At 42.9% G+C, this 21362-nt stretch overlaps 2 protein-coding genes across 3 annotated transcripts in view; both read right to left on the minus strand.

The window, feature by feature from the left end:
- The window catches only part of LOC127691498 (mast cell protease 4-like), a 96706-nt gene extending 88308 nt beyond the window's left edge, over positions 1–8398 (minus strand). Inside the window, exons 1-5 of the mRNA XM_052191385.1 lie at positions 8309–8398; positions 7668–7815; positions 7010–7145; positions 6572–6826; positions 6021–6178 (exon numbers count right to left, since the gene is read on the minus strand). Coding sequence (XP_052047345.1) covers positions 6035–6178; positions 6572–6826; positions 7010–7145; positions 7668–7815; positions 8309–8363 — 738 coding nt within the window. The 5' untranslated portion in view covers positions 8364–8398 and the 3' untranslated portion in view covers positions 6021–6034. The remainder of the gene's footprint in view (positions 1–6020; positions 6179–6571; positions 6827–7009; positions 7146–7667; positions 7816–8308) is intronic.
- Positions 1–21362, minus strand: part of LOC127691501 (mast cell protease 4-like) — a 135761-nt gene that overhangs the window by 88308 nt on the left and 26091 nt on the right. The gene's annotated exons all lie outside the window — the stretch shown is intronic.

Below are 21362 nucleotides of genomic sequence, written 5' to 3' on the forward strand. Positions count from 1 at the left end.
TGCGTTCATCAGGAAGTAAATTGTTAGTAAGAATCATATAGACATCATGAAAAGTCAAGTTGTAAGATTGAGTAATGTACTGAAATTCTTTAATAAAGTTAGAGGAGTTAGAGGTATAAGAACCCAATCTGCTTTCTATTTGAGAAAGTTCGCTCAAAGAGAAGGGAACATGTACTCTAACCAGACCATCAATTCCAGCCACTTCCCTCAGAGGAAGGACTGGCGCTGGGTCAGGTGTCTTTGGAGGAGAAGAGCTTGGGGGCTTGGCCGTGGCCTTAGAACGTGTAATAGGAGGGGTAAAGGTTGGTACCAGTTCAGGGCGTCTGTGGTGATCCTTTGCTGGCACAGAGGGAGAGGAGACAGACTCCGAGACCTGGTGAGAGAAAGAAACTGGGGCTGCAGGTTGAGATCTTGTAGTCTCCACATGTCTGTGGCGGGTGGACAGAGGTGGTTCGTCAGCGGGGTCGAAAGTAACACCATCTAGTGGAGGGTGAGCAGGTTTCATGGCTAGGAGGAGCTGAGATGGGGTGCAAGCAGCGCAGAGAGAAGGCTTAGACCGGAGATAGATAAAAGCTTGGACGTAGAAGATTTGGTCCCATTTACCGGATTGCTGACAGTATGTATTAAGATCCCTTAAAATAATTGGATCTAGGGTGCCATTAGGTGGCCATTTGGAATTATTATCTAGTTTATATTGAGTCCAGACCTTATTACAGAGGTTAATTAGTTTTGACCGCCTCACATCGTGCGTTAGTTTCAGAGACTTGAGATTTTCCAGGAGGCAACCGAGGGGGCTTCCTGGGGGTACTGTCGAAGATGCTCTATTCCCCATCAGGTGTGGGGGGGGCTTGCTATACCACAATCGGCGTCCCGGAGTGTGTGTATAACAAAGAAAACGGCAGCTAAGCCAGAGAGTCCAGACCGTCCTGCGGGCTTCTGGGAGCTGGGGCAAAAAGCCGGAAAAAGTAACCTGCCTGGGGCCCAGGGTTTTCAGATAACGGCTGGAAGCCAATGGGAGAGACTCAGGATTACTTCTGGAACGGAAAACACCCGTGGTAGAGCATCATAAAACGAGTGTTAGCTCAGGCAGCGTCTAGCTCTAGAAGGAAACTGGCCAGGTCTCTTCTGAGCTTAAGAAACCGCCCAGCCAACCGAAAGACCTTACCTTATTGGGCCAATGGTGTTTGGTAAGGAAGTGCAATCCGATATCCGGGAACGTGGAACAATTTGGTTTAGCATCGGGCCGGGCCGCTCCCCCGGGCAGGCAGCGCACTAGCGGCCGCGGTCCAGAGCCCTAGGCGGCGGCAGTAGCAGCAGCAGCAGCAGCGGGGCAGCAGCAGCGGAGAGGCGGGCGGCGCAGCAGCGCGCAGAGGCGGGCAGCGCAGCAGCGCAGAGAGGCGGGCAGCGCAGCAGCAGCATGGCCAGTAGCGCGGGCGGGAGGGAGGGTTCCGTAGGTCGGCTGGCCAGTGTTGGTTTCTGCGTCTGTTGGCTTCTGCATTGACTTCTGTAGCTGCTGCCGCTGGCCGGCACACACGCACGCACCCCGGGCGCCGGGCCGCTGACCGCGGTGGAGCCGGGAACCGCAATGAGGCACGCTAGACCAAATGGTTCCACGTGGAGTTTATTTAAGAAGGGAGGGGTAGCCGGCAGGAAAGGGAGTGAGAAGGGAAGGAAAAGAGAGAGCGGAAAGGAGCACTGCTAGGTTATATAGGGGTGGTGACGTAATTACAGGTGAAGGTGGGCTATGGAATTCTGGGTAGATGGCAGCCATTGCCTGGGCAACGGACCTATACATTGCTTTGCATGGTGTCGCAGACTTCAGGTACCTACAATAGCCACAAACAGTATAAAGTATCTTGGGGTGACTCTTACCAAAACATGTGAAAGATCTTTATGACAAGAACTTCAAGACTCTGAAGAAGGAAATGGAAGAAGACCTCAAAAAATGGGAAAACCTCCCATGCTCATGGGTCGGTAGAATCAATATAGTTAAAATGGCCATTTTGCCAAAAGCAATATACAGATTCAATGCAATACCCATCAAAATCCCAACGCAATTCTTCACAGAGTTAGAAAGAGCAATTATCAAATTCATCTGGAATAACAAAAAACCCAGGATAGCTAAACCTATTCTCCGCAACAAAAGAAAGTCTGGGGGGAATCAGTATCCCTGACCTCAAGCAATACTACAGAGCAATAGTGTTAAAAACTGCATGGTATTGGTACAGTGACAGGCAGGAGGATCAATGGAACAGGATTGAAGACAGAAATGAACCCACACACCTATGGCCACTTGATCCTCGACAAAGAGGCTGAAAACATCCAATGGAAAAAAGATAGCCTTTTCAACAAATGGTGCTGGTTCAACTGGAGGTCAGCATGCAGAAGAATGCGAATTGATCCATCCTTGTCTCCTTGTACTAAGCTCAAATCCAAATGGATCAAGGACCTCCACATAAAGCCAGACACTCTGAAGCTAATAGAAAAGAAACTGGGGAAGACCCTTGAGGACATCGGTACAGGGAGAAAATTTCTGAACAGAACACCAATAGCGTATGCTCTAAGAGCAAGAATTGACAAATGGGACCTCATAAAATTACAAAGTTTCTGTAAGGCAAAGGACACCATCAAGAGGACAAATCGGAAACCAACAAATTGGGAAAAGATCTTCACCAATCCTACATCAGATAGAGGGCTAATATCCAATATATATAAAGAACTCAAGAAGTTAGACTCCAGAAAACCGAACAACCGTATTAAAAAATGGGGTACAGAGTTAAACAAGGAATTCTCACCTGAAGAACTTCGGATGGCAGAGAAGCATCTTAAAAAATGCTCAACTTCATTAATCATTAGGGAAATGCACATCAAAACAACCCTAAGATTTCATCTTACACCAGTCAGAATGGCTAAGATTAAAAATTCAGGAGACAGCAAGTGTTGGAGAGGGTGTGGAGAAAGAGGAACACTCCTCCACTGCTGGTGGGGTTGCAAATTGGTACAACCACTCTGGAAATCAGTCTGGCGGTTCCTCCGAAAACTGGGCATCTCACTTCCAGAAGATCCTGCTATACCACTCCTGGGCATATACCCAGAGGATTCCCCACCATGTAATAAGGATACATGCTCTACTATGTTCATAGCAGCCCTATTTATAATTGCCAGATGCTGGAAAGAACCCAGGTATCCCTCAACAGAAGAGTGGATGCAAAAAATGTGGTATATCTACACAATGGAGTACTATTCAGCCATTAGAAACAATGAATTCATGAAATTCTTAGGCAAATGGATGGAGCTAGAGAACATCATACTAAGTGAGGTAACCCAGACTCAAAAGGTGAATCATGGTATGCACTCACTAATAAGTGGTTATTAACCTAGAAAACTGGAATACCCAAAACATAATCCACACATCAAATGAGGTACAAGAAGAAAGGAAGAGTGGCCCCTGGTTCTGGAAAGACTCGGTGAAACAGTATTTGGCAAAACCAGAACGGGGAAGTGGGAAGGGGTGGGTTGGAGGACATGGGAAGAGAAGGGGGCTTACGGGACTTTCGGGGAGTGGGGGGCTAGAAAAGGGGAAATCATTTGAAATGTAAATAAATTATATCGAATAAAAAAAAGAAAAAGAAAAGAAACTGGGGAAGACCCTTGAGGACATCGGTACAGGGAGAAAGTTTCTGAACAGAACACCAATAGCGTATGCTCTAAGAGCAAGAATTGACAAATGGGACCTCATAAAATTACAAAGTTTCTGTAAGGCAAAGGACACCATCAAGAGGACAAATCGGCAACCAACAAATTGGGAAAAGATCTTCACCAGTCCTACATCAGATAGAGGGCTAATATCCAATATATATAAAGAACTCAAGAAATTAGACTCCAGAAAACCAAACAACCCTATTAAAAATGGGGTACAGAGTTAAACAAAGAATTCTCACCTGAAGAACTTCGGATGGCGGAGAAGCATCTTAAAAAATGTTCAACTTCTTTAGTCATTAGGGAAATGCAAATCAAAACAACCCTGAGATTTCACCTTACACCAGTCAGAATGGCTAAGATTAAAAATTCAGGAGACAGCAGGTGTTGGAGAGGGTGTGGAGAAAGAGGAACACTCCTCCACTGCTGGTGGGGTTGCAAATTGGTACAGCCACTCTGGAAATCAGTCTGGCGGTTCCTCCGAAAACTGGGTACCTCACTTCCAGAAGATCCTGCTATACCACTCCTGGGCATATACCCAGAGGATTCCCCACCATGTAATGAGGATACATGCTCTACTATGTTCATAGCAGCCCTATTTATAATTGCCAGATGCTGGAAAGAACCCAGGTATCCTTCAACAGAAGAGTGGATGCAAAAAAATGTGGTATATCTATACAATGGAGTACTATTCAGCCATCAGAAACAACGAATTCATGAAATTCTTAGGCAAATGGATGGAGCTAGAGAACATCATACTAAGTGAGGTAACCCAGACTCAAAAGGTGAATCATGGTATGCACTCACTAATAAGTGGATATTAACCTAGAAACCTGGAATACCCAAAACATAATCCACACATCAAATGAGGTACAAGAAGAAAGGAGGAGTGGCCCCTTGTTCTGGAAAGACTCAGTGAAGCAGTATTCGGCAAAACCAGAACGGGGAAGTGGGAAGGGGTGGGTGGGAAGACAGGGGGAGAGAAGGGGGCTTACGGGACTTTCGGGGAGGGGGGGCTAGGAAAGGGGAAATCATTTGAAATGTAAATAAAAAATATATTGAATAAAAAAAGTTAAAAAAAGACACAATTATGTCTCTACTTTGTGTTTCATATTTTGAGATTTTTGTGTAAGTCCAGGGCTGTGGAGCATGCTTGTATCTCTAGGGAGGCTGAGGTAAAAGGATTGTGAGTTGGTAGTCAGCCTGAACAGTGCTGAAGCTGGAAATCCATACATGAGTCTTACATGCTGAGAGGAGGACTAAGGCGCTGAGGACCTGGTCTGGGGCTGCTACTCGCAGCAATATTCATGGTAGAGCAGCAAGAGGGCCGCATTTATCATTTTAGGTCTCCTTGGGGGCATAGCAGACTTCGTGTGTGGTCTCTTCCACTTCAGAATCCACTGTACCCTGCAGATAATGTGTCCTTTCCCTTGACTAAAGACAATGGGACTTTGGCTTGTAAAAGGAGAGCAGGCCACTTAGAAGTTCACCTAACCCTGACATTCTTCTGAAGGGCTGTTACATTTGGGTGACAAAGAAGCAGGTCTAGACCCGACATGGGAAGTACTGCTTCATGCTAAGTACTGGAGGGTCTCTTCCCAGTGATGCCTGGATCTGCCCTGTGTTTCACTCCAGAAAGTGCTGATGCTCTCCTGTGGTGACTTCTGCAGCCACAGTCATGGTCCAAGGACTTCTGCGGGCAGGCTCTCCTCTGTGCAGGTGCAGCACTGAGAGGATGATGAAGATGGCAGCGTGAGTGTTGAGGACACAAGCTATCAACAGCCATGTCTGACCTAGACATGGAATTTCCTATGATGTGTGGAAAGATACAATGGCTGTGGTGTGGGGTTTTGGGGAGAAGAGCTGAGAGACAAGGAGGGAGAAAATGAGAAGACAGGACAGTGGAGGGAAGAACAGAACAGTGCTCACTACTCTGCATATGAAACCTTACTGTATCCACCATGCATGTTAGATAATATCAGTCATCCACAGTGTCACACCTGTGCCAGGAAGTCAGGAGTCCAGATTGTTAACATGGCAAGAGAGCAGCTCACATCAGTTCTTCATTGCGCTTTTGAGGAGCTGTGTGTTTTGAGAAACAGCCAGGAGTCACACAGGTACAAGAGGTTATGCCTTTATTTAGGTGCATTACAGGAAACAATCCATCATCACAGACTTGTGTATTTTTTAGATTGTCTTGCAGATAGGCTGGGAAAGACTGAGGACAGGCTAGGGACAGGAAAAGGACAGGCTGGGGACAGGTTGTATTAAACTAAAGGGGCACGACATGAGCTCAGGCTGGGAGAGTCTGACTCAGGAAGGTAAGACTTTTCAGCTACTTGCCCTTTAAGACAGTATAAATCCAGGGCACATATGAGGAGATTCGGGTGAAGACTGCAGGGTGCTTTGCATCTTGATCCCCATAAGATACAATGCCATGGGCCACTCCAGCACACACTAGAGGTCCCCCAGAGTCTCCCTGTAGGTGAGGAAAATCAGATTATAAGCATAGATTGCTTTCCCCCAACATGAAACCCACCATCAAAGCTACTCCCAGATTAAAGTAAGTCCTGTTTCAGTATTATTCATAAATTAGGGATTTAATGCCTGACTTCCCCGCCTCTGGCCTGGCCCAATGCTAAGATTTCTCCCTTTACTCCCTTCCTTTCTCTCCTGAAGCCTCATGGGAAGGTTACAGGAAGGGCTTGGGCACAGGGAGATGAGACAGAGAGGGAGAATTTCACTTCCCAGAGTGTCAGGGCTAGAAGCCTAGGAACACAGACATTAGTCACTGCTGTGGAGACCTGTTGGACACACTTCTTCTTCTGATGCTGTAGCCTAATGAGGGGAGGAACAGCAGGTGTGTACTCACCTTGTATACTGATTTTAATGTTGTGGGACTGCCCACACAGACGTGGATACTGTTGTCATAATGCCGATAGTATTTACAGGCCTTTTTATCCATGATCTTCAGTTCAACCTCTCTCAGGGTATCTGATAGAGCTTCATTCACTCCAGTTCTCCCCCATCCAGCTGCCCAGCACATCTTCCCAGGCTTGATAAAGTCAGAGGAACTAGGCAGGGGAATTACATCCACAGCACGAGTCAACTGTGCTTTCTTTTGAAGCTGTTGGGGAAAGGAATGAAGAGATGTCAAACAAGAGAAAGATGCTTGGACAAGGGGCCAATCCCCCTTGAAATTCAGGAGTGGGTTCTGAAGAAATGATTTGAATAGGAAAGATTTTGAAGTCCTGAAGCAGGAGGAGAGTTAAGGATGGGTGACTTAAGTGGGCAAGAAAAATAACTTCACCTTCAGTAACATGATGTCACTGAGGTTGGAAGAGGACTCGAACTTTGTGTAATTGATTTGTTTTTCTACTTTTATTTTCTGCTGTGTCGATTCTCTCTTGCTCACATTATGAGCTCCAAGGATGACAGTGATTTCTCTGTTGAAAAATAAAAGAAGCAGTGGAAAGAGGTGCTCTAAGGAGAGGACTCCTTCCCAGGAGAAGGGCACCAGGGTCTACTTTCTGCCCAGTACAGTGTGAAAGAGACTAGAGATGGAGCTCCCAGAACCGCAGCCTTCCCAGAGGATGCGGCTAAGGGAAACACAGGACTGAGAACTCTCCCCACACTTCATACCAAGTATTTGGATTGAACCCAAGCCTTGCATATGGCCAATGGGCACTCTACATTGAATTACACGCCAGCGCATATCTGAGCTCTGGTGACACCAGGACAAGACAAGAGCTGTAGTTTTCATCCCGACTAGAGCCCTGCTTAAAGCTCTGACCTCTGAAAATTGAGACCACACATGGGGTGGTCCAGGGAGTGGCCTTGTGCTCCCTTTGTCCTCTTGGTGTAAGGAGAGCCCATCTGGAGATCAGGAAGGATCAGAGCCTTCCTAGAGTTCTCCTGCTCTGTGACTCTGGCTCCTGCATTTCCTGACAGGAAGAGAAACCTCTTACCTTCCTCTACAGTGTGCAGCAGTCAACACAAATTGGTGGGTGATGAGAAAGCCACCACATCTCTTAGGACCTTCTTCAGTGTCGATCTCCAGTTTGGCCATGTAAGGGCGGGAGTGTGGTTTAGCCTCAACACCACCAATAATCTCCTCTAGAACAAAGAACCCCCAGTCGCTAGTGACATACTTGTGCAACACCCCAAAACAACACTTGCAAGGGAAGATGGGGTAAAGTTGAGTGATTGCTCCAAGCCCACCCAACCTCCCATGGGGCTCAGGTCCCTCCACATGCCCTTTGGTCTATTTTTCTCACTAGTTCTCCCTGTCCACCATCATCCTTCATTCAGAACACAATACCCATTCATGTTTCTGACTTTCCAATTCATTAGACATTTCTCCACAGTCACATTCTGTCTTTATCAACACTAAGGGAAGGCCAGAGAAGAGCTGCCTATCAGAGCAGAGAATAACTTGACAAAACTTTCTAAAGGGGAATTAGTTTTTCATTCTTCCTTGACCTACAGATTTCCCCTGGACTATGTTAGTTTAGGATCCTGCCTCATGTTAGGGTCTCTGTTACCAAAGCTAACAGATTAAGGGCGGTTTCTGAAATCTCAGAGGTTAGGGAGGTGAAGACAAACTCACCAGCTCCAGCTCCAGAAGGCAAGAGAAGTGCAACCAGGAACAGTAAGGCCTGCATTTTGCCAGTGGTGCAGCCTGGGTGAGCTTCTGGTGTGTTCCTGTTCTGGTTCCTGCTTTTATAGCTCCAGCGTGAGAGAAAGGTAGAGCTGGGAACCACAGGTCTGGTGTGGTTTCCTTATCAGAAATTCTCGTGATTCTGCTCTCGGGGAGGGTTGATTCTGTGGCCTGATTCTGAGACTCCTGCATCCCATGATGAGGGGTAACTGCACCCTTCAAAGTGACTCCCAGGAGGAAGGTCAGGAACACAAATGGAGGGAGACCTTGGTGAGGGATCCTGGAACTGTTCTTGTAAGAATCCAGGGGTTATTATCAGCTTTGAGACCCATGCTGTATATGTGTAAAGTCTCACCTCTGTCTCTGTTGCACAAAAGCTGGCATCTGTAGTGTATGAACATATGGGGGAGAGGGAGTTTATTTTATTCACAAAAACTGGTGTTGGGTTGGTTCAGCCTGAGGCCATTGCCTGTGTTGATCAGTGTAAGGGCATCTCATCTTTATTCAAGTAAATAGGAGATGATAGGATGTGGCTGAGGGAGGAAGGTGTGGAGAGAGTGTGTGGAATACCCAGCATGTAGGGCGTGACCAAGACCTTAATTAATCGATACTTCTCCACCTTACTAATGATGTGATTCTTTGAAAAGGTTCCTCATATTGTGGTGATCCCAGCCACAAAATTATTTCATTGACACTTCATAAGTATAATTTTGCTACAGTTTTATAAATTTTAATCTAAAATATGTAATGTGCAGGATATTTGATATTTGACACTTCTGACCCACAGGTAGAGAACAGCTGCTGCTGTAAGTGAATGCCATGATTTGCTCATAATAACAGTCTCTATGTTGACATGGTAATACCATTTAGGGAGAACCCAATGGACTTTCAGGATATCACAGAATAAAAGGTCCTGGGAATCTGCAATGCAAGACAAGACTTCGGGTAACCAACAAGTCATAGTGTACAGAGAAAGGCTGGATCCTTGGGTCTCAGTACTCAAGAACATGGTCAGTGAAAATGAGCCGTTTGGACATTATTTTTGGTTCAAAATAAGAATGAAAACTTCTTTTGCAGATAAAAACTATTGTGATGAATTTCAGAGAAAAAGATATTGTGCAGCTAGAGTAATGTAGGAAGTCAAAGAAGCATGTGTTCAGACTCAAAGACTGTGTATCTCAAAGAACCACATAATGGCACTTGATCTAGAATCATGGAGCTTTGCAGAAAAATTCTAGGTCTGGTAAAAAGAAGTATTGACTGTCCCAGGATGCCTCAGCTAGTTCCCAGGCTTGGACCAGATAATGCAGACCTCTCTGCTTGGTAGAGACTGGGTGTTCTTGAGGAGAGGTCTGGTGCCGACTCTATCCTTCTATATTTCCTTCCTTTGCTTCCTCAGAGGTATAAGGGGCTGTCTGAGCAGAGAGATATGAATTAGAGAAAAACATATGTTAATGTTTTGATTACTGTGCATTAGACCTGACCTGATAATACTTTGAAAAGACCATAAATTATTCTATGCATCCCCAGTTAGAAGCACCTGGCCTTGAGATGGTCTACACTCATGGTACCAAATGAACAGTCTCATATTGCAACTCATGAATGAGGAGGTAGGACAGACATAGCTAACAATTGGCGTCATCACCTGATTCAGGAAGTGACATTATGACAGAAACTAGTGCAAAACTTCACAACTGTCTTCTTTTACCAAAAAGTAAGCCACAGCCTTGGTATATGTGGAGTTCTCCAGAGTCAATGCAAATAATGCATTATTGAATGTTGCAGATGAGGTGATCTCTGCTACATCTACCTACAGAATATCTATTTGTATCTTGGAGAACTACAGTGGAATATTATAAACTTAACTGAGTACTGACTCTAGCCAAAGTTGCTCTTGGTATAGTTTTATTGTTTTATTGTTGGTGCAAATGACACATCTCTTTTAGGTATCAATCTAAGGAATGTGTCGACATGCATCATTAGGGGCAGTAACATCTATTGCAGGGATCCCAATCATGTCACACTGATGGTATCATGTTTATTGGATTTAGAGTGCAGGAGATAGCACATACTGGAGATACATTGGGAAGACACACTTCTCTCAAAGTAGAAAAATGTAAGAGCATTGACTTTAGAGAAGTATCCATGGTTAGTAATCTTTCATAAGTGCAATTTTCTCTTCCTAAGTCAGGTTGTTGCAGCTGACTCATCCATATCTAAATAAGAGGGAAATTTTTCCCTGGGTATTTGGAAGGAAAATTGACTGAGACAAAAATGATCACACAGGATGGCTCCCTAAGTAGCATCCAACTTGAGAGTGGGTGTTTGGAATAAGAATATGCTACTGATGGTATCATGGAAGACAGTGATGTACAGAATTTCAAACTCCAAATAAAAACATCTTCAATCTTCTAGGAAAAGACCACCTAATCTGTTACCATAGTAACATGTCCAAACCAAAATTATATTTATTGGCTCCCTGTTTCTTTTGGTCGATTATAGATGCCTGTGCAATTATAAAGAAATAACCAGAGACATCTTCATCTTCATCTTGTCAAGAGACAATTATTTAAGTTTAAAATGTTTGTTTTTAGAAATTTCTTGCAGGAGTTAAAGCATTATCATAACTTAAAGCATTATCATGCCTCCCCTTTGCCCTCAAACTTCTTTCATTCTGTATTTTACATTGCATGTGCAGAAGACCACATGGTGGGGTGATGAATGGAGGACTTCAGTTTTAATCCCATAGCATGGGGGCCCTAGTTTGTTTGGACATAGCAGTGATCCTCACCCCTAGCCTCTTGGAAATCTTGCTCTTCAAAGGAAAACTAAACAGCCATCATAACAGGAAAAGGTGCATCAATCCCTTGAGACACTAAAACTGCTGTAGAAGGAAGGCAGAGAGCAGGCAGGGGATTGGAAGGAGGGGAGTAGGATGAACTTGGTGAGTTATCTTCAACTTTCATAAGGAATGCCACATGGACAATGGCACAGTCTTTCCCTGAGACACCCATAAAGCAGAGGCTGCAGGGGAAATCACAGGGATGTGCTCTGCTCACATATGGACAGGCTCAAAAGCTGCTGACAACTTGTTGAGAGGTTGCTTAGGATCATAATATGTTAGCCAATGATGATCAGCTTTAAGAGAAGCTTTCATGGATTGGGTAACATCTCTTACATATGTCTGGGATGCTTCTTTTATGGTCCTATCATGCTATCTGTCTCTTTGTCTATTAGTTCTCAACATCAGCCCAGGCCTCATCAGACATCTTAGCCTCCGATCTATTAATGGTTTTCTCATATCTAGAAGGCTGTGTGGGAGCTACACTAGCACCAACAGACATTGTCACATGTTTCCATGAAGCTAAGTCAGCAAACCATTACTGCCAGTGGAACCTGTGCAGTCCTAAACCAGTGTGACTGAGTCAGAGACCCTGGACTCACTGGGTGTGCTCTGTACTCCCTCCTGTGGTATCAAATAGAGTAGCTTCCTCCTCAATGGAGGGCCCACTAGGGACTCCCAGTTGCCTCCCCAGGATCAGCAATCAATGAGTACTCAGATGTGGCTTTGGGATTGCCTGTCCCCTGCCCTCTTTTGCTTTCCTCACTCATTTGGACTTGGAAAGGCAAAGGGTTATAATCTTCATAACTTTATGGATTAGAACACAGGTAAGGCTGATAAACCAAGAACTCATCTCGAAGCTTGGGAAATGGAGGTCCTAGTCTGTGTAGAAACAAAGCTTATCTAAAACCCTTCCCCATATTGAGAATTATACTTTACAGTGGAAAGTTAGCTATGTGCAGTACACCCAAGAATCTAGTGGGTGGATTGGCTTTAGACTTCTGGGGGAAAATACAGGGTTCAGGATAGCTAGCACTGTGGTAAGAAATCAGAGGTCAGCAATAACAAATAAAGATCTTTTCTGGGTGTGAGATCTCATCTGAGCCCCACATTCCTGCTTTTATCATGTATCAACACAACCATCCAAAAAAGTTTTTCTTGTAGAAATGATGTTCCATGGGTTACAGAAAAGTAAGGACATTCTCTAGTGTTTGGATAGAATGTTCTATAGATGTCTGCTACGTCTATTTAATTTATGACATTAACTCCAACCTTTCTTGCTTTAGTTTTTGTCTTGATGACCTGTCTGATAGAAATGGGGGATACTGAAGTGATACACCATCACTGTGTGAGAACCATTGTAAGTTTAGCTTAGGAAGAGGTTTTTTTTTTTGTTTTTTTTTTTTTTTTATGAACGTGGGTATCCTTGTGTTTGGTGCATAGATGTTTAGAACTGAGATGTCCTCTCAGTGGATTTTTTAATGGGTATGTAGTATTCTGACCTATCTCTTCTGATCAGTTTTTATTTGAAGTTTGTTTTGACATATATTAAAATAGCTACATCTGTTTGCTTCTTGAATCCTTTGCTTCTCTACCCCTTTAACCTAAGGTGGTGTCTTCTCATGATGTTGATGCATATATTTTAGATGCAGCCATAGGATGGAGCCTGATTTCTCATCCATTTTGTTAGTCTGTATCTTTTTATTGGGAATTGAGATCATCATTATTGGACAGCTTTCAATGAACAGTGTTTGTTGATTCCAGTTATTCTGTTATTTTATGTGTGACCCACACAACATATGCCATGATGCCTGTGACTTACTAGTTTAGCATTGTTTATTCTTCCTTGATTTTTCTTGAGTGGAGTTGATCCCTTCAGATCAGATTTTCCTTCTAGTGCCTTCCCTAAAGCTGGATTGGTAGATAGAAACTGCTTAGTTTTATTTTTATCATGACATATATTTTTCTTTTTCCATCAATTATTATAGATAGTTTTGCTGGGTATAATAGTCAGGATTTGCATCTGTGGTCTCTTAGATATTGTAGAACATCTATCTAGGCCTTCTGGCTTTGAGAAGTCAGTACTATTCTAATGGATTGTAATCACCAAAAGTTATTATCTCATTCTCAATTTTAGTATACTTTTGTGTCGTATAAGAATCTGAATTAGTACTTACACATGATTTTTAAGTGTCATCTTTTCATAGACTCTCAGAGTTCTGTGCGTTGGATTTCATCTGCATTTTACTCCTTAAGGAACATTGCTATGAAACTGGTTTTTTAGTAGATAGGCACATTTTATAGGTTTTTCCACATTGTTTGTATTTTTCAGACAGGAAGTGAGCATTTAAATTTAGACCATTGTCTGGTATTTGGTGAGATTTTATCCCACTAGGCTGGAATCCCAAGGTGACATTTGACTGGACTCCTGAGTATCTCAAAGGATAAAGCCCTGGCTTGGAATTTGGGCTAAGACAAGGTTTTCTTCCACATCAAAGTCTGGTATAGGCCCATATCAATTTTATGGAGTGGTGGAACTGGGCTTAAAAGAGGATTGTGACATTTTACCAGAAGCAGGGCAGGCTGGGATCATGATAGGATAGGAAATTTCACCCAAGTAGAAGAGAAATGCGATGTGAAATTGAAAGTAGTCTGGGCTTAGATCTCTGGGGAAAAATACAGATTTCAGAGTAGCACTGTGGTAAGGAACTAGAGATCAGCAATAGCAAGCAAAGATCTTCTCTGGGTGTGAGAACTCATCTGAGCCTGAGAAACCATGTTAAGCATATCTTAAGTAATCTATTCCTAGCAATGATTAACTATTAAGGGTAGCCTTCTGTGCCTGAGATGTGATAGGTGACCTCCAAAGAGCTATGGGCAATAGATGTTTTCTGGGAGGGGCATAATCACTGATGGCCACTGGGAAGTTTCCCATACTCCACCGCATAGGTTCTCAACCTGGGGGTCCTGGCCCCTCTAGGGGTAAAATGGCTTTCACAAGTGCACAGATCAGAATCCTGCATATCAGATATTTATGTTATGATTTATAACCATAGCAAAGCTACAGTTATGGACTAGAAATGAAATAATGTTATAGTTTTGGGTCACCACAACATGAGTATTACAACATAAAGAATTACAACGTTAGGAAGGTTGAGAACCCCTCCTCCAGTGAATGGAGATGCACACAAATATATATGAGTAGCACTAATTAGGCTTCTGGGTTACAAGAAGAAATCTCTTCTGGCTTTAAATGTCTACACCAAGCAATTAGCTATTAGTTTGATGTCTCTGCCCATATTGTGACTTAGCCTGTCTCTATTGAACATTTTAGGGAGCTTTCTTTAGCCATTTTAGTTTCACCTTTTTGACCATAATACATCATGCAAATTTCCTCTTCTTTGGTATTCCTCAAGCCTGTGTACTTGAATGACTAGCTCTTTTTTGTCTTTGGGAATTTTTCTTATGTGAGTTTATTGTGAACATTACCCATGACTTTGGCCTGGAGTTCTTCTCTGTCTTCTATGTCATAAAGCTGAGAAGGGCTTTATCAAGCAGTACATGATGGGAGTTAGATGGGGGAATGGGGAGTATATATGATTGTACTGTATACGACATAAATTCTCAATGAAATTCACAAAGGTAAAAGAGAATAAAAATAAAGAAAAACAGGATAAAAAAATGCCACAATAGAACCAAACAAAAAGCTCTCAAGACAATGAACTTAAAGAGCTAGAAAGAAACACTATGAAAGTCTTCAGCATCCTTAGTCACAAGGGAAATCCAGACGAAGCCACAATTACACTAATACCAAAACCACACAAAGATCCAACAAAGAAAGAGAACTTCAGGCCAATTTCCCTTATGAATATTGATGCAAAAATACTAAATAAAATTCTTGCCAACCAAATCCAAGAACACATCAAAACGATCATCGACCATGATCAAGTAGGCTTCATCCCAGGGATGCAGGGATGGTTCAATATAAGGAAATCCATCAATGCAATCCACTACATAAACAAACTCAAAGAAAAAAACCACATGAACATTTCATTAGATGCTGAAAAAGCATTTGACAAAATTCAGCATCCTTTCATGCTGAAAGTCTTGGAAAGAACAGGAATTCAAGGCCCATACCTAAACATAGTTAAAGCAATATACAGCAAACCGGTAGCCAACATCAAACTAAATGGAGAGAAAACTGAAGCAATCCTACTAAAATCAGGGACTAGACAAGGCTGCCCTCTCTCTCCATATCTTTTCAATATAGCACTTGAAGTTCTCGCTAGAGCAATTAGACAACATAAGGAGGTCAAGGGGATACAAATTGGAAAGGAAGAAATCAAATTATCACTATTTGCAGATGATATGATAGTATACTTAAGTGACCCAAAAAAAACTACACCAGAGAACTTCTACAGCTTATAAAAAAACTTCAGCAAAGTGGCTGGTTATAAAATCAATTCAAGCAAATCAGTAGCCTTCCTATACTCAAAGGATAAACAGGCTGAGAAAGAAGTTAGGGAAATGACACCCTTCACAATAGCTGCAAACAATATGAAGTATCTTGGTGTGCCTCTAACCAAACATATAAAAGATCTGTATGAGAAAAACTTTAGGTCTCTGAAGAAGGAAATCGAAGAAGACCTCAGAAAGTGGAAAAATCTGCCATGCTCTTGGATTGACAGGATTAATATAGTTAAATTGGCCATCTTGCCAAAAGCAATATACAGATTCAATGCAATCCCCATCAAAATCCCAACTCAGTTCTTCTGAGAGTTAGAAAAAGCAATTCTCAAATTCATCTGGAATAACAAAAAACCCAGGATAGCTAAAACTATTCTCAACAGTAAAAGAACTTCTGGGGGAATCAATATCCCAGACCTCAAGCAATACTATAGAGCAATAGTGTTAAAAAACTGCATAGTACTGGCACAGCAACAGACAAGTAGACCAATGGAATAGAATTGAAGACCCAGAAATGAATCCACACAGCTATGGTCACTTGATCTTTGACAAAGGAGCAGAAAACATCCAGTGGAAAAAAGATAGCCTTTTCAACAAATGGTGCTGGTTCAACTGGAGGTCAGCATGCAGAAGATTGCGAATTGATCCATTCTTATCTCCTTGTACTAAGCTCAACTCCAAGTGGATCAAGGACCTTCACATAATACCAGACACACTGAAACTAATAGAAAGGAAACTGGGGAAAACCCTTGAGGACATGGGCACAGGGGAAAAGTTCCTGAACAGAACACCAATAGCTTATGCTCTAAGATCAAGAATTGACAAATGGGACCTCATAAAATTACAAAGTTTCTATAAGGCAAAGGACACTATCAAAAGGCCAAAACAGCAACCAACAAATTTAGAAAAGATCTTCACCAACCCTACATCCGATAGAGGGCTAATATCCAATATATACAAGGAACTCAAGAAGTTAGACCCCAGGGAACCAAATAACCCTATTAAAAATGGGGTGCAGATCTAAACAAAGAATTTTCACCTGAAGAAATTTGGATGGCTGAGAAGCACCTTAAGAAATGCTCAACATCAGTAGTCATTAGGGAAATGCAAATCAAAACAACCCTAAGATTTCACCTCATCACACCAGTCAGAATGGCTAAGGTTAAAAACTCAGGAGACAACAGGTGTTGGCGAGGATGTGAAGAAAGAGGAACACTCTTCCACTGCTGGTGGGACTGCAAGAAGGTACAACCACTCTGCAAATCAGTCTGGCGGTTCCTCAGAAAACTGAACGTGACACTACCGGAGGACCCTGCTATACCACTCCTGGGCATATACCCAGAGGATTCCCCAGAATGTAATAAGGACACATGCTCCACTTTGTTCGTAGCAGCCTTATTTATAATAGCCAGAAGCTGGAAAGAACCCAGATGTCCCTCAGTGGAGGAATGGATACAGAAAATGTGGTATATTTACACAATGGAATATTACTCAGCAATTAAAAACAATGAATTCATGAAATTTGGAGGCAAATGGTTAGAACTGGAAAATATTATCATAAGTGAGGTAACCCAATCACAAAAGAATATACATGGAATGCAATCACTGATAAGTGGATATTAACTAGCCCAGAAGCTCTGAATACCCAAGACACAAGTAGCATATCAAATGACTCCCATGAAGAAGTAAGGAGAGGACCCTGATCCTGGAAAGGCCTGATCCAGCATTGTAGAGGAGTACCAGGACAGAGAAAAAGAAGGGAAGTGATTGGAGTATGGGTGTAGAGAAGGCTTATGGGACATGTGGGGAAGGGGGAACTGGGAAAAGGGAAAGCGTTTTGGAATGTAAACAAAGAATTTAGAAAAAAAAAGAAAAATCTGAAAAAATATAGATATAGATGCTATAATCAGGTTGCCCAAACTTTTGATATTGTTATATGATGTGGTCATCTATAAACTTCATCACAGAAGAAATATGCAAAAAAAGATTCATTTTACTGCAGTAAATGGCCACCATCAAGAATGATAACATCAAATACTAGCACGGATGTACAGAAAGGGGAGCCTATTACAGTGTTCTTTGAAATGTAAACTAGGTGCAGCTAAATTGGAAATCAGTCTGGAAGTTTCTCAAAAAACTCCACCACCATTAACAATAACAACACTCCATTCCAAAATATAAGACTACCACAGTTGCAGCTAAGCCACTCCTGATCACTTATCAAAAGGACTCTATAATCTATGACATGGGTGTCTCCACGCCTGTGTTCACTGCTGCTATATTCACAGTAACTAAGAAAGGGAAGCAGCCCAGCTGCCCATCAGCTGGGGAACAGATAGTAAGGATGTGCCACAAATAAGAAGAAGCAGATTTTCAGGAAAATGGATGGAATGGGAATTTTATTTTTTCTGGGTGAGATAGCCCAGGACTCCAAGTACAAAACCTACATATTATTTCTCATATGAGCTTCCTAGTTAATGGAATCTAAGGTTTTGTATGTCTAAAATGGAGTAAATGTGGAAGCCAGGAAAAAGCAAAAGAGACACTGGAAATTACCTTCAAGGAGGACAAATAATAAAATTGGTAGTAAAGAAAGGGAATAGAGAAGTAGAAAGATTTAGGCAGTAAGAGAGGCAAAGGAGTTGAAAGATGAGGGTGTAGTTTGAAGGGAAGAATTCACCAATATACAAAGTATAACAAAATCAGATGTGCTCACATGTGAAATATCAGCTTCTCCATTTTGATGGTAACCAACTGCCTGTGATCAGATTCAAGACACACACCATGGTAGTGCAGGGGATTGATCAATGCTTGGTACTATAAGCCTGGCTAATAACATTCAAGGAAGTAAACTTATGGAGTATTAAACTGCCTTCCAAAAACTATGCTATTCACCATAGATAAAAGTGGATCCCAGCCTTACTCAGAGATCCCTCTCCTTCTGATGAACAGTGGGGTGAATGCAGAGAAGCACTGGGGCCCAGGATGCACAAATAAGTGGTAGTTGTGGGTCCACCCCTAATCAAGTCACTTAGTCCACCCCTTCTAAGGCTCAGGAACACTAAGGTGAGAAGTGTGTGGGAAGTGTGTAAGAGCTGGAAGGCCAGGGGAAGGGCTACAAAACTCCATTCTCTAGACTGGATACAGTTGTGACAACCATCGGTTCATGCCAACTGTAGTTCCCAGCACTGGGCCCACTAAAGACTATCTGAATCAACAACTCGTCAAGGAAGGGGGAGGGACTTGCAGTGTCCCACTTGCTATGTCTTGAAATATTGACTATTGATAGATTCTCGAATGGGAGGAAGAAATCACTGTCTTGAGTTGAATATCCACTATTGAGTCAACCAGGATCCAATGGATAGATCTAAACTCACAGTTAAATGATGCCAAACTCAATTGCACAGATAGTGATTGTTAACCTTAGTGTGTTACAAAACTAAGCACATAGACATGAACATGAGAGAGAAATTTGTGAAGAAAGCCTAGAGTGTCCAGGGATTTTAGGGAAGTATGGGGGCTTGAGAATGTTCACTATGAATGGAATACTTTAAAAATTTTAAAAAAAAAAAGGCTGCCTTGCATTACTAGATGCACAAGGTGACTAGGACAGTAGTTATTCACGGGATTGTTCATGACTCTAATCTCACACCAGGGCTCTGAGCCAAGGTATAATATGAGAGGTGCTGACCTGGCCCTGCTGCAAAGGAAGTGAGTCTACATACCGGCTTAGATGTTCAATATTTTGACCCTTTTCTAAAGTTTCTGATCTGCATACTGGGGCTGTCCTGAGTCATCTCCTGAGTCCCTTTGGGCAAGGCGAAGAGAGGTGGCTACAGTTCTAAGAGGAGATGGCAGCATGGTAGAGAGGCCTTGCTGGAGTTGGACCAGGGGACCTGGGAGGAGTCTCAGAGAACAGTGGACTTCCCAGGACCACAGACATTACTTAGAGGCATAAGGGAGACTGGGAGGTAAAGGCTTTTGATCTTTCTCACCCTTGGTAGCCTGTTAAATATGAAGAAAAATTTAGAAAGAAAGAAGGCATCCTTCTCAGACAAAGGCAGGACTTTCCAGGAGTGACAGTCCTGGCCTTTGTGTGTGCTCTTATGATGGGGTCAGTGCACAGGGATGGTGCCCAAGCTTTATGAGAGTATCTGAAGAGAGAAACCATGAGACAAAAAATGGGAAAGGAGAAGGAAGTATACGAGAACATTTTAAGCTCTACACCCATGAAAGGAAGCGATGTCATTTCTTTCCTGCAAATATATTTCCTTATTAAGACTCAAATAACTGTACCAAGTATGCTGCACACTGGGCCACGACACAGCTTTGACATTAGAGGATTGTTGAAGGAGTTTCATTGTTTTCTGAATCCAAGGTATTAAACTGGAGATTGTAATGAATACCCCAGGAGATGTTTAAGGACACAAGCGATAACTGGCAATGCCCTGGGCCACTCTGTCACACATAAAGTGTCCTCAGAGGACCCCTAAGGACAGAAAAAAAGGAAGTTTTAGTAAATAGCCTCTGTCATCTCTTTCCAGACCCATTTTCTCCATGTTCTTCTCTGTTCCCACTTAGGCCTGGGTTTTCAGAGGGAAACACTAAGTGATCCCATTGACCTCCAATCCACAAGCATAGAGATGAATCCTCGGTTTCTCACCTATCTCCTTGGTCTAATCCATAGGGTTTTGAAGATTATACCACTTTGATTCTTCAAATCAAAATGAATGAGGAAAGATAAAGGGGGTGGGAGACAGGGAATCCCAAAACAAGGAAAAAGCATTCCTGGGAAATCATTGATTTCAATTCCTGAAGAGTTAATGGATAAATTGCAAGTTGGCCCTCAACTAAGGAGGTACCCACCCTACTTGTTACCAAAGGAGGGAACACAAAGCACATTCACTGAGGTCAGGGCCTCTGACTCTGTCACCCTGGTTCAGGAGCTGGGGAGCTTCACACAGCAGCAATGGTATGCTAAATGAGCTTCATGGAGGCTTGGGGAAGGACTATTTGTGTAGTGTAGTTCCCCTACAGCCTACCAGATATGAGAAAACCATTAACAGATTGAAGGCTAAGATTATTAAACTGTCTCTTAAGCCTGGACTGATGCTGAGAACTGATAGACTATCAGACAGTCAGAAAACATCACAGGATAAACTTCCCAGACTTAGGAGACCTTACCACAACTCTTAATACTCTTCTTAAACATGATCTTCATTAGGTAACATACTATGTTCCTAAGCAATCTCTCAACAAGGAGGAGGCAGCAGCTTTTGTGCCTGCCCATATATGAGCAGGCCACACCCCTGAGATTCCAACTCCAGCATCCAGTTGTTGGATGCCTTAGGAAACGACTGTACAATCATCCATGTGGCATTCCTAATGAAAGCTGAAGATACTAAGTCAATCCTAGTACCCTCATCCCAATCCCCTGCTTGCTCACTCCCTTCCTTCTCTGGCAGTTACAGTGTCTCTAGGGATTGAGACATCTTGTTGTTGTTGTTTTATTAGATACATTCTTTATTTACATTTCAAATGATTTCCCCTTTTCTGATTCCCCCGCCCAAAGTCCCATAAACCATCTCCCTCCGCCCCCATTCCCCAAGCAACCCCCTCTGCTTTCCTGTCCATGTATTCCCCTACACTGCTACATTGAGCCTTTCCAAGGCCAGGGGCCTCTCCTCTTTTTGA

The sequence above is a fragment of the Apodemus sylvaticus genome, chromosome 8 (assembly GCF_947179515.1).
Source record: "Apodemus sylvaticus chromosome 8, mApoSyl1.1, whole genome shotgun sequence".
Classification (NCBI taxonomy): domain Eukaryota; kingdom Metazoa; phylum Chordata; class Mammalia; order Rodentia; family Muridae; genus Apodemus; species Apodemus sylvaticus.